This window comes from Peromyscus californicus, unplaced genomic scaffold, assembly GCF_007827085.1.
Source record: "Peromyscus californicus insignis strain IS unplaced genomic scaffold, ASM782708v3 Scaffold_6__1_contigs__length_162567912, whole genome shotgun sequence".
In the NCBI taxonomy this organism is placed as follows: Eukaryota; Metazoa; Chordata; class Mammalia; order Rodentia; family Cricetidae; genus Peromyscus; species Peromyscus californicus.
The window spans coordinates 151,928,245-151,942,623 of NW_026294584.1; the positions used below are offsets into that span (position 1 = coordinate 151,928,245).

General features: G+C 40.5%; 1 protein-coding gene across 3 annotated transcripts in view; it reads left to right on the plus strand.

The window, feature by feature from the left end:
* The window catches only part of Pik3c2g (phosphatidylinositol-4-phosphate 3-kinase catalytic subunit type 2 gamma), a 326,663-nt gene that overhangs the window by 31,346 nt on the left and 280,938 nt on the right, over nucleotides 1-14,379 (plus strand). For all 3 annotated transcript variants that reach the window (XM_052721754.1, XM_052721755.1, XM_052721756.1), the window contains exons 6-7: nucleotides 7,746-7,816; nucleotides 12,084-12,147. In XM_052721754.1, coding sequence (XP_052577714.1) covers nucleotides 7,746-7,816; nucleotides 12,084-12,147 — 135 coding nt within the window. The remainder of the gene's footprint in view (nucleotides 1-7,745; nucleotides 7,817-12,083; nucleotides 12,148-14,379) is intronic.

Sequence of the window (14,379 nt, forward strand, 5' to 3'; positions counted from 1 at the left end):
TTTAGGAATTTCTCCTGGATCTGGCTTCTGGCTCAGCCGTTGTTGACAGTTCCGGGACTGTTCATCTGAAATCTAGGCAGAGTAATATCACAAAGTCCAACTGATATCTCAATGCTAATAAGCTTATGATTCTTCAAATTGCCCTCAATGTTGCAGAAAAAGCTGAAATCGTGATATTGTATTGCCACATGGGAGGAAGAAGAAATGTGTGACTCTAATTTACATGTTGATAAAACAAATTTTGACTGGTGTAGTAGTTCACAAATCACTAGTGCTTCAGTCTTGTGTAAATTAAAGTACGTAGGAGTTGGAGAGGTGGCTCGGTGGTTAAAAATTCTTGCTGCTTTTGCAGAGGACCTGAGTTCAATCCCCAGACCTCAGAGCTAGTGGCTGACAAGTGTCCATAACTCCAGCCCCAGGGGATCCAGTACCCCTTTCTGGCCTCCACAAGCATTTGCACTCACATGCACATACTTATGTATAATCACACATGCATAAACTTAAGAACCAAAAATCATTAATCAGGCCAGGCGGTGGTGGCTTTTAATCCCAGCACTCAGGAGGCAGAGGGCAGAGGCAGGCAGATCTCTGTGAGTTCGAGGCCAGCCTGGACTACAGAGTGAGTTCCAGGAAAGGCGCAAAGCTATGCAGAGAAACCCTGTCTTGAAACCTCCCCCCAAAAAAAATCATTAATCAAAGATCTATCTTAAACTCATACAATTCTAATACACTAATATAATACACATAAAGCATGTTTTATATGAGACATTTATCTTAAAAGATTTAATATTCATAATTCTGTTAATCAAATACTAACACAACATCCCATTGTAATTACCTCAGATTTCAGAAATGGAACTGGTGATCTTAGTTTTGAGCCAAGCCATGAGATTTAAGAGCTTTTACACTATCCCTACCAACTTACATAGGAGAAAGTCTTTGATTTACAAACCACTCTAAGTCTAGACTTGAGATAAAGAATAACTGGTCAAAATTTTCATTTTATGTGTGTGCTTGTCAAACTAGAGTCACTTGAGAACAGGGATCCTTAAATGAAGAATTGTTTCTATCAGCTTGCCCTGTGAGCACATCTGTGGCTAGTTTTCTGAATGATGATTGACAGCTGAGATCCTAGTCCACTGCTGGTAGTGTCGGCCCTGACAGTGGGTCTGGAGTTATATAAGAATGCAGACAGTGCACGCTGTGGGAAGAGAGCCAATAGCAGAGCTCCCCCATGGCTTGCTCCAGGTCCCTGCCTTGGCTTCTGTCCATGATGGACTGTAAAATGTAAGATAAGACAAACCTTTTCCCCTACAAGCTGCTTTTGGTCAGTGTTTCATCACAGTGACAGAAAAGCTAAGTAGGACACTGTGTATTTTCATTGACTTTATTTTGTTTTCCCACAGCTACATCCTCCCTGCCCAAAGTCGGTGTCACCATAGGGATTTACTGACAAACCCCGTTCTGTATCCATTAGGTTGAAGGCACTGACTGCAGCTCTTAAGGAATTAAATAGTGAAGTGAGAGAAAAAACAGGTGATAAATGCTGTTGTCTCCCGATCATCTGTAATTAAAAGTGCCCAATAGTAAAGAGATTAATTAAGTGCTTCACAATCTCATAATCAGTAAAAAGGGCAGTGAGGTTCAAATGAAAGCAGGATGGTTATTGGACTCATCATGGAAGAAATGAAACCTGGTATGACATCTTTGCCAACATGGCCATCATCGTTGCATCCGGGCAGAAACACATAGTCCAGTTAAAGTGCACAGTTGACAACTGCTACTGTAAATTCCCATCTTCAGTATGAGAAGTGAATCGTAGGGACAGTTGAGTCCGCCACTCTTTTAAATGTTCCATAGTAGCTTTACTTTTGAAGATTTACTTCCTGCAGTAAACATCCCCAACACCTGGCTCCAGCAGGATGGGAGAATAGTGAAAAAGGCATTTGTTCTCCTCGAAGTGGTGCTGTTGTTTAAAAATAGATAACAGATGGGCCTCTGTGTGCTCGAGGCCAGCCTGCTCTAGATGGGGAGTTCCTACTCATCCAACATATATGGTGAGCACCTGTTTTAATGAAAGGACAAAAATTAAAGGTTAAAATAATAAAAACAGATAACATGACTAAAGGCCAAGCTATGGAGAATCCTCCATTCTTCCAATGAGTATTCACTATGCCATTTCTGTGTACAAGTTCCCATGCTCCTGAACAGAACAGAGAACAAAGCTGATGAGATGCCTACTCCATGGAAGTTAGCATACAGGCGAGTCAGCTGCCCCTGACTCCCAGTGAGAAACACAGTAACCTTCACACAGAGTATGAGAAAAGCACTCGGTGTCTCTATCCCTCCAAACCTGGTCTTAAAGGACATGTCCAGTATCACTTTGCAAAAGAGAACACATGACATTTTTATTTTAAATTAAGAGTGAACAACTAAGGAAGGGCACACTCAAGATCTAAACTGCAGAAATCACAATGCTATGGAGTAAGCAAGTCTGTGGTCTGGCAGTCCCTTTCAAAACTATGACTCCAGTGACCTAATGTCTCCTACTACGACACACTTTTTTTTTTTTTTTTTTTTTTTTGGTTTTTTTCGAGACAGGGTTTCTCTGTGTAGCTTTGTGCCTTTTCCTGGAACTCACTTGGTAGCCCAGGCTGGCCTCGAACTCACAGAGATCCGCCTGGCTCTGCCTCCCGAGTGCTGGGATTAAAGGCGTGCGCCACCACCGCCCGGCATGACACACTTTTTAAAGGCTCCACCCCATGACAAATAGCCCCTAACCTGGGGATCAAGCCTTCAGCATATGGACCTTTGAGAAACACTCAAGATCTAAACTCAACCAATCACAATATTTATCAAAATATCAACAATTTTGACATATTACAATTGTTGTTGTAAAGTTACAATACCCATTAATTATATTCTCAATGGCAAATCCTAAAAATGGCCAAAAATGAAATGGTGATTACTGCATTAGTTATTTTTCTATTGCCCTGACAAAGCACCAGGACCACAGTAACTTACAAAACAAAACATTTAATTAGGGACTCACAGTTCCTGAGGGTTACAGTCAATGACCAACGTGGAAGGGAATGTGGTAGCAAGTGAGGCAGACATGCACAGTTCTGCTGTAGTAGTTGGGAGCTTAGCTTTCATCTGACCCACAAGCAGGAGGCAGAGAGAATGCTAACTTGGAATGATACGGGGTTTTGAAACCTCAAAACCCACCCCCATCAAGTGAAACAACTCCTGCAATAAGACCATACCTCCTAATCCTTCCCAAACAGATCCACCAACTGATGACCATGTGTTCAAATACATGAGACTGGGGGGTGGGCATCCTCACTCAAACCACCATAGTTGCTGTCATAGTTACCTGCAGCTCTCAAATTGACATAATCTAGAGTCAGCTGGGAAAAGGGAACCTCAGCTGAGGAACTCCTTGTAGCTAAAGTTTTCCTGCCTGGCCCACAGTCAGGACAAATCTCTGTCACCCTCCAGTCCCACAGCAGCTCAGACCCAACAAAGTAAACACGGAGACTTATATTGTTTACAAACTCTATGGCCGTGGCAGGCTTCTTGCTAACTGTTCTTACAGCTTAAATTAATCCATTTCCATAAAACTATACCTTGCCACGTGGCTCGTGGCTTACCGGCATCTTCACATGCTGCTTGTCCTGGTGGCGGCTGGCAGTGACTCCTTCCACCTTCCTGTTCTTTCTTTTCTCCAATCTGTTAGTCCCGCCTATACTTCCTGCCTCACCACTGGCCAATCAGTGATTTATTTATTGACCAATCAGAGCACACATTTGGCATACAGACCATCCTACAGCAACTCCTCTCGTTAGACTAGACCATGGGTATGTTTGTGGGGCTTTTTCTTGACTAGTAATTGATGTGGAAGAGTACTGTCCGTTGTGGGAAGTACCATCCATGGAAAAGTGGGCCTGGACTGTGGATGAAAAGTAGCAAGCCAGTAAGCAGCATTCCTCTGTGGTCTCTGCTTTAATTCCAGCTTCTTTGTTTCTGCCTTAAATTCCTGCCTTGCCCTCCTTCAGTGATGTAACCCATTAGCCAAATACACTCTTTCCTCCCCAAGTTACTTTTGTCATGGTTTTTAATCACATCAACTAAGAGCAAAACAGGATAGCTGCTTCCATTTTAACACAAGTTTAACAAAGTTTTTCTTCTTGGAAACATGTGGAATACTGATGAATTTAATACAACTGATACAGTTTATCAGCTTGAACTTCTTTATTATTTAAATTAGTATACTTAAAATAACTAGCCCTTGTTTTTATAGTCTTCATAAACAGTGAATGTTCTTTCTTAATTCTGCTTTTAAAGTGATACCAAATTCTCTTTGATTTTCAGAATTTCAATTGTAAAAATTTATGAACAATATATTATTTTTCTGGGAAGACTGTAAATTTAGTTAGCTTTCTGCATTACATCAGGAATATAATCATCATTATCTCTTGACTTAATTTATTGGACGTGTTGCCTTTCAGCAATTACCTTTGTACTTTCTAATTGTGCAAAGCCTTATGAAGCTCAGTTCATCACCCATGTTGTGATTGTCCAGAAAGTGATCTAACAGTCTTTAGAAATCAGTTTAGACTTCAAAATTTTTAATGCTCCCACCTCAATGAAATACAATGTAAATAACTGCATACCTTTCTTTTAACATTTCAATTCTCCTTAAATTTCTTTTAAATGTGATCCAAAGTACTGTCACAACTGTATAAGCTAATCACAGAAACAAGATTTCCCTCTAGCTCAGAGAATATTCACAGAACAATAACAGTAATAGAGATTTTTTTTTAAGACAAGACCTTACCATATAGCACAAGCTGACTTCCAACTCATAATCCTCCTGCCTCATTCTCTCAAATTCTGAGATCATGGGCCTGCACAACCAAACCTAGCTCAGTAATAGATTTTGAATGAGGAAAAAATTAATTTGTTTTTCCTTAAGACAAAAATACTATGTTAGTTTTAGAGAAAATAAAGTGCACACTGTGTTCCATGGCAGCTGAAGTGCCTCTCTAGCCTTTCTAGGTACTTTACAAAGTATTTCTAAAAACCAGAGAGAAGGCTCAGTGGTTAAGAACACTGGCTGCTCTTGCAGAGGATTCAGGTTCAGTTCCAAACACCCACAAAGCGACTCACAATCTTCTTCAGTTCCAGTTCCAGGAATTCAGCACGTTCGAATGGCCACAGCCATTGAAAACATATGATGCACATATGTTCAAGCAGGCAAACATCATACATGTAAAATAAACAAATACTTGAAATAAGTATTCCTGATAAATGACAATAGGAAAAAAAAAAACAATTACCTCCTCCTCCTCAAAAAACATCTGTGGAGACAAATAAAATACTTTCTCAGTAAATATGAGTATTTAATATGAAGACATGCAAATAAAAAGATTTCATCCATAAATAAGTTATTTGCATGCTTGCTTTGATCTAACATCTGTGGAAATTGAAGTTCTATATGTTCTAACATCTTAACTTCATTTGTTATCTAATGTATGTCTTAAAACATTAGTCATATGGCACACACACACACACACACACACAACCCTAAATTCTTCTGCCTCTTTTCCCAGTAAATATTCTTGCAAAACCTGTGCAAAAGAGCTTAGAATTGCGTGGGCTTCATTGTAATGGCATCGGTTGACCACATGAGGGCAACAAATTCAGCTTTCTCTCTTGCTTCCCCCCCCCTCTTTGTAATTTCCCATGTTTACCAAATCGTATTTAGCTAAACTTCAACTTTATCTGTTTTAAAAGGAAAAATAAAATCACTGCTACAATTTCTGTCATAGTTACCCTGGTGACACTAATGTAAACTCCTACTTCTTCGCATTTCTGCACTGTTTCCAACAGCTTACTCTCAAACTATTGCTGTATAATGCTGACCTTATTTCTTTCCATGTCACCTTGCTTCTTTTTAACCTACTCACAAAACTAGACGGTATAATAATGAATTTGCCTTTGACACACAGCAATGCCTAGGACTTTCTTTTGATATTTTCTGTCAGGAACACAGGCAGTTTTAAAAATAGGGAGTTTGAGCTCAGAGCCCTTACAACCCAGGCTGTAAGAAACAGGTTTCTGTTGTTGTTGAAATCCAACTTTAGACCATGGTGGTCTGATAGAACACAGGAGGTTATTCCAATTCTTTTGTATCTGTTTAGATTTGTTTTGTGGCCAAGTATGTGGTCAATTTTAGACAAGGTTCCATGGGGTGCTGAGAAGAAGGTATATTCTTTTTTGTTAGGATGGAATGTTCTGTAGATATCGATTAAACCTCATCCAACTACTGAGGGATCTGGATGCAGAGATCCATGACTAGGCCCTGGGTGGATCTCTGGGAGTCCAATTAACGAGAATGAGGAGGGTTTATATGAGCGAGAATTGTTGAGACCAAGGTTGGATAAAGCACAGGGACAAATAGCCAAATGAATGGAAACACATGAACTATGAACCAATGGCTGAGGGGTCCCCACTGGATCAGGCCCTCCGAATGGGTGAGACAGTTGATTGGCTTGATCTGTTTGGGAGGCATCCAGGCAGTGGGACCAGATCTTGTGCTCATTGCATGAGTTGGCTGTTTGAAACCTGGGGCCTATGCAGGATTGTTTGGCTCGGCCTGGGAGGAGGGGACTAGACCTACCTGGACTGAGTCTACCAGGTTGACCTCAGTCTGTGGGGAAGGCTTTGCCCTGGAGGAAATGGGAATGGGGGGGGGCGTTGGGGGGAAGGTGAGGGGGACGGGAGGGGGGAGAACAAGGGAATCCGTGACCGATATGTAGAACTGAATTGTATTGCAAAATAAATTAAAAAAAAAAAAAAAAAAAAAAAAAAACAAAGGGCCAACCAAGTTCACAGGGAAAAAAAAAAAAAAAAAGAAACAGGTTTCAACAATGAAATCTGTCGCCCTCGTGTGGCCAACAATGCCGTTACGATGAGGCTGGAATCAAGAGGGGTGTGTGTGTGTGTGTGTGTGTGTGTGTGTGTGTGTGTGTGTGTGATGTGTGCTTGTGCAAGTGTGTTCAGGTGTTCAGGTGTGTGAGCCTGTGCATAGGGACCATAAGATTAATGTTTTAAGATAGACACTCCTGTCAATTTGATAAAAAAAAATAAATTGCCAATTAATAACTCCTAGAATCTGTAGTTATCAATAGCTGTAATTTATTTGCCTACATGAAGTGGACCTCTTACACTTCAGCAGCAGGACACGATAAAGCCAAAAAAAAAATTGTAATCATTTAGATGTCTTCTGTCAGATCATCTGGCAAGGTAGGTGTCACACTGTCCTTCTGTGCAAACAGAAGAGGAAAAGGAGGGGGAAGGAAGAGGAGGGGCCCCAAGGAGGAAAAATAGAAAGGGAAGGAGAGGGAGAAGGATAAAGAGAAGAGGAAAGCAGGAAAATTGGTGTCAAAAGCCTTCCTCCTTATTAAGAGAAATGACTGTTTGATCTGGGTGATAGCCAGATGTTTTCCCAGCATCCTTTGGGTTTATCCTCATCCAAGGCTCAGCTTCCTGTTTCACTTGGAAGGAAAGCTCACACAGTTAAGGAAAGTAGTGGAAGTTATTTAAAACAAAGTATAAAAATGACAAATGGAGGTTATCAAAAGAGGTGACGGAAATGACAGCAGGAAGCTACAGCCTATTTTTATCTGCTCCTCCTTCCTATTCACTCCATAAATATTAATACATTCTTCTGTCTACAGAGTGAAGATGACCACAGTCTGTTTCATCTGAACCAACTTCTAGAATTTACACATATTTGGAAAATATCCAGGTAAGATGTTTTATTTCTCACTGAATTCTCAAATGCCACATCAAATATCTTTTCTGTCAATTGTAAACGCTGTCTCTTCACTGGTGTGGTGTCGGCTACTGCACATTACTAGATATCTCCCTTTGGCAAACTCTGTTAATAATTATCCAGTCTTCGCAGCTACTCAGATGTACTTGAGAAATAATGTGACTTTCACTTTGAAATATCTCTGCTGTTGGTTATTACACTCCAAAGGTTTGTTTTTCTTATTCATTTTGTGAATTTGCACATTCATGTAACTCAGCTCACCGTAAAGCTCAATCCCCACACCTTGAAAGTCACCATCACCTGTTTTAAATTCCCCTGGACCGCCCTCATATAATTGGTATGTCATAAATAGAGGAGTGTGAATTCAAACTGGAAAACTCAAATGACAGGGAACGGGCACCTCATAACTGATCCTCACACCTAAGGGTATGCCTGTGTTGCTTAGAATAGATGCAGCAAGATGTAAAAGCAGAAGACATCAGGGCTGTAGTTTGGTTTTCTCTGGAATTCAACTATTCTGAGCAGAACCAGGAAGAACCTGGGGTGTAGGAGGTGTAACTCTGGTGTGTGGGGGCAGGGTTGGCATAAGTCCTAAAGCAAAGCTTGCTGTAAAGTTAGTTAAATTGGTTTGTGGAATATAACATTCATCACTTTGTGATGCTACTGTATATTCTGTATGCATTTTCTCACCTAAATCTCCTCTCAATGTTGTGATGACCCATCTTATCTGCTTCAAAATCAAGGAAATGGAGGTTCTGAGAGGTTCCATGACTGACCCCAGGCTCCTAAGTCAGTGTTAGCAGGAGTGCTGAACTCAGGTGCCCTGGAATCTCCAAGGGCTGCATCTTTACATTAAACCATTGTGTCCTTATGTCCATTTCCCCCCAGAACCACTCCCAAAATATCCAGGCTCATTCTGTACCATTATAAAACGGTTAGACTGAAAAGGAGCTCCAACATCACCCGATCCAAATTTTGTCTTCACAGATAATAGCAAGAACCACATTTGGGTTGCTGGCAATATTAAGTAAGGCTGCAACCTCAGTTTACAAAGTCAGTCTATCCATGCGTTGTGGAGAAACAAACACCAAAGAGAGAAGCTGTAAGTAAGGTAGAGAGTTAGTAAAACTAGCAAGTTACTGTATAAATGGAAAATTCCTGGGAGAGGAAGTGTTTCTTCCAACTGGTTTGTTTGAAGATTGTGACTTGGGCCTGGTTTTTGGGACACAGAATGAAGAAGCAGAGGCTGTGAGAAAATGGTCTCAAAGATGTCAACCTCCTGTTCTGGTCTCCCACTTGTCACTGCTTTCCCCTCCCCCATCTGGTGGCCTTGGCTGCCATACATAGGTGTCCAAGGGGTTAAATCAGAGCAAAACAATAGTCCTACTGTAATAACTGGGAGACGACACCTAACAGGGACGGCCTAGGTTCAGATTAAACTCCTCCATCTTTTAGCATTATCCTGAGAGTGCTGGGTAAGCTGGAAGAGCTGCCACACCCCAGGATGCCTCCTCCTTTGTTATAGGAACTAAAACAGAGATGTTAAAAAACAAACAAACAAAAACAAAAACAAAAAACCATCACATAGATGCAGAGCTACAGACATGAGCACAGCCGGGTCTAGCCTTCAGTGAGTGATTCTATTTCCATTACATTCCTACCCGTCTTTCCTCAGTGTTATCTAGTGCCGGTTCCTTCCCAGCTCCATGATAGCCCCCGAATGCCTCAGCTCTCTGTGAGACAGTGTTTTCCTCCATATCTTCATAGACTCAAATGCCAAGCACTACCAACCCAGGGGGCCACATCTGTAATGTCAACACTTAGGAAGGGGGATGGGGTAGGAATCCAGAAAACTGCAACTTTTATGACATCCTGGATTACATACCAAAATTTCTTCTCAACAAAACATGGACAACACAGGGCCAAGCCCTTGATGACTAGATTATGGACATGGGCTTTCCTTTGGGTCCTCCACCTTCTGTGATTCATCTATTTCTTACAAGTTGAGAAAATTACTATCATCATTTCCAATTAGTTTTTTTCTCTGAGATATATGTATATATTCACAAAGTGAAGGAATGGGTGTGTCCCCAGAGGTCTTTTTAGCATTGGGAACAGATTTTATGTAAAAGCACACTATTCTTTCCTTACCACTCCACTGGCTTGTATAGACTTTATGTATTTTGTCTTAGAAATGACAGCTGAAGTGATAATGTGATAACATGTGAGAAGGAAGCTATTGTAAAATATATTAATGGGTTTTCCATGTAGATTTTTATCTTTATAACTCATTATTCAATTCAGCTCAGGAATTTTCAGGACAAAGAAGGAGATAAAGTTAATAATGTTTTAGAAAATGCTCTAAACAGCAAAGTTGGCAAGAATCAGTGCTCAAATCACACACATCCCACTAAACACAGATAAAGCTGGAACAGTAAGAGAACTTGGGAAAGAAAAATACAGTGATCTGTTGCCTAAGACAACCCCATCCATCATAAATACCTGCCCAATGATTTTCAAGACTGCATATTTAATATTTCTTAATACTAACATTTACTGATATCTGATTATGAATTGCATTTGGGTTTTGTAGAGAAAACTATTTCTCCTCTGGTCTTACATCAACATAGAAGTTTCTGTGACCCTAAAAGATGTGAACAGTTTGCTCTACTAACAAGCAAGAGTTCAGTTTTGTAGTAGACACCTTCTGAATGTCCTCCAGTCCAGTGTTGACAAAATCTACCTGGAGGTTGTGCCACAAGGAAAGCATATGGAGGACTCAGAACCCACTGGAGACTCCCTGACTACCCTTCAGATGATAAATATCGCTGGTGCTTGTGATCACCCAGCTCTAAACTGAGACCTTATAATCCTCCCCTGAGGTTCTTGATAGCTTCAGGGACTCATGGGTCCATGTTGCTACTTAAAGACATTACAGAGGTAAGAGATGAGGTGATTCAACAGAACAAGAAAGGATGTAGAGACCCCAGCTCTCTCTAGGCACATCACTCTTCAAGAAGGCCCCTGTGGTCACCCATCTGGAAGCTTTGCAAACACTGACCCTTTGGACTTCCAAAGAGCCTTCATTATATGTACATGATAGATCAAATTATTGGCTGCATTAGCTATTTATCTAGCCACTGTGATAAAATACCATGGCTCAAACAACTTAAGAAAGGAAAGGTTTCTTCTGCAATGGTCACAATTTGAAGGTACAATAATTATGGCAGAGATGTCAAGGCAACAGGAACTGGATGCAGCTGAATATATGCCTCTGTGGTCAGGAAAAAGAGAAAGGTAAATGCTAGTCCAGGACCCAAGCCTGAGGAATGATGCTGTCATTTCCAGGGTGGATCTTCCCACTTCACTTAACTGTCAGAGGCAGAGGGTAATGTAATACAAACAGTTCCTCAGAGGCATGTCTCAAGGTGAATTTCCTGGGTGATTCTGGATGCTGTCAACTTGACTGTTAACACTATCATACTGGTCATTGGTGACTAACATTCAAATGCCAGAGATTGAGGAAATATGTAACACCAATCTTACCAGATGTTTCCAGCAACCAGCTCCTGCATCACAGAGCCTCGGAACAGGCAACTTAACAGAGAACGTTTATTTCAGCTCACAGTTTAAGGTTACAGACCATCAATATGAAGTCCCAGCAGTGGGAGCCTGAGCAACTGGTCACATTGCATGCACACTAAAGAAGCAGAGAGGAAGGATGAGGGTGTGTTCATGCTCAGCCCACCCTCTGCATCTTAGACAGTCCAGGATCTCTCTTCCTATGGAATGGACCCACCCACAGTCAGTGATTCTTTCTGTCTTGATTAAACATAAATCAAAATATGCCCAGGAGCCCTTTTATCTTCCAAAGTGATTTTATATTCTGTCAAGCTGACAATAAACACTAACAATCACACCATGTAAAATATGATCTATGCACATTGTGAGGATGGTAGGCTTGTGAAAATGTTCATAATTTTAAATATGTTTTAAAGGATAATAGATCAAGTGTTAAAGAATGCCAGGAGTTGATGTAAGAACTCTCTGAATTAGTTCTGAAATTCTATGAAAATAAAATAATTTCAAGGTAAAAATTTTAAGTCTTATCAAGTAATGTTTATATTCTGCCTAATAGAGAATCTTGGGAAACTTAGAACTCATGATAAATGTCTGTGCTAAATATGTGATATTAATTTTCTACACAAATTTAATCAGATTTTTATTTTTATCTTTGTAGACAATGCCTCTCCACGGTAGTAAAGAAATACAACTTCCACATCAAACACCTCTTGAAAAACCAGGTATTGGCTTCCACAGCTTTATCCATCTATTCAATGAACATTTAAGCATCTCCTATTTTTTAAAAACTTTGCAAGTTTGTTAAAGAACTGAGATGAATAAAGCAGAATCTACATCTCAAGAAGATTTTCATCCACCATAGGAATATATATAAGGTGAAGGTTATAAGCAGCAAAATGCTATAGATGCTACCAAAAAGTCATATGCACACAGGAAACACAAAAAATGGATGACAAACATCATACATTTCAACTGTTTGTTGCCACGTTAGTATGTGTTTCCTGATCAGAGGAGAATGGTGGAAAGTAGGGAAAACATTCAGCAAAGTAAAAATAGAAACAAAAACAATGAACTGAGAAACAAGTTGGTGTGATTGGGAAACTATATTAAACTTTGGGAAACTTCAATTAGGTTCAAGGTGAAAGGCTGGTAAGAGTTATGTAGATACTATTGGCTCTTATATAACCAGCCTAATGATTTTTTGATTTATCAGCTGATGGCAGAAGCCATTGTTCACAGTAGTACAATGACTGATGGGTGATTAGAGAAGCATCCCATTAGCCCAAAGTGATAAGGAAGGCTTGGTCCAGCGTCACACTGCAAGATGGAGCTGAGGTGAAATGTGAAATTTGCATGATTAGGTGAAAGACTCAGTAAGCCTAAAATAACTTCAGATTTCCAGGCTGCAGCTGACTGTATGGAGAGATCAATTCCAGAGTATAATGATGAGAGGAGAGGATGGCTCAGCAGGAGAGAATGATGGATTCAGTCCAAGGCTACTCAAATCTGGCCACCTGCTGGGCCTCCAGGTTGTGATCTCCATTAGACACATTATTTCTGAGAGCTGCTCTTATGGAAGGGCTGGTATTTCAAAAGTAAGACACCATACCACCTTTCTCAAAGCCCTGTAAATCAGAGTGTAACTTTGAGCAGATGAGGACTTCTTTTCTCATGAATCAGTGGGATCAAGAGGTCCACAAAAAGATGAAGCTCTCAGGTGACTGACTATTCCTAATCAGAATGAGCATGGTCTTGATGTGGATGCATAACTTGTATATGAATGAAAATTCTATACAAATAATTAACAATATGGGGATGAAATTGTACATCTCATTTTCCTCCCTGAAGTCTAGTACTCTCCTTATTGCAATTGTCTTTCCTGGGCCTGTCTTAAACTTGGAAATGTAAAGATATGGAGTATGAGTGAATGAAAATGGCACTGTTTTTAAAATTGTTCTATTTATTCTTCTCTCATACAATACTTCCCAGCTGTAGCCTCTCCTCCTTCCCCTCTGCCCAGTTCCCTCCCCACTTCCCTTTCCCCAGATCCACTGCTCCTCTGTTTCCCTTCAGAAAAACAGCAGGCTTCCCAGGCTTATCAACTTAATATGGCACAATAAGATGCAATAACACAAACCCTTCTACTAAGGCTAGAGGAGGCAATCCAGAAGAAGGAAAGAGGTCCTAAGAGCTCCCAAAAGAGTCAGAGACACCTCCATTCCTACAGTTATCTTATGAAAGTGTCATAAGTGAGGTCTGGGAGGTATCTCAGTAGATCAGGTGCTTCCTATGCATTTTAAGGTCAGAGTTCAGATCCCCAGCATCCAGGTAAAAGGTTGGATATGGTGGCACATGTTTGTAACCCCAGATTTGGCATGGCAGAAACAAGAAGATCCTGAGGGCTCACTAGCCAGGCAACCCAGCTAATGCAGGGAGCTCCAGATTCTATGAGAGACCCTGTCTCAAAAGATACAGCACAGAAAGACTTAGGAAGACACCCAACATCAACTTCTGGCTTCATGGGTGCATGTACAGGAGCCTGCACACACATGATCCTCTCTCTCTCTCTCTCTCTCTCTCTCTCTCTCTCTCTCTCTCTCTCTCTCTTAGACACACACCCACAACCATATATACACACATATGTAGACACATACATATATACACACACATACAAAGTTTAAGTTGTTCTCTTTTAAACTTGATTTCTTCAATCCCATTATACTCTTTCTTTCTGGTAGAATTTGAAATTTCCCAAGACCTAAGGTACATTAAGACTTCAATCATCTATGCAGCAACACTTCTGAGAGTTAATAATCTAATTAGAACTGATTCCACTTGTTTGAATATCTCAATGCTGTTCATGTGTTGTATGCATCTCCTTTCCACATACACATGCTCAGACTTTTGAGGATCTGTAATATTTCTGGCTTTCCAAATTTAGAAACTTGATGGCA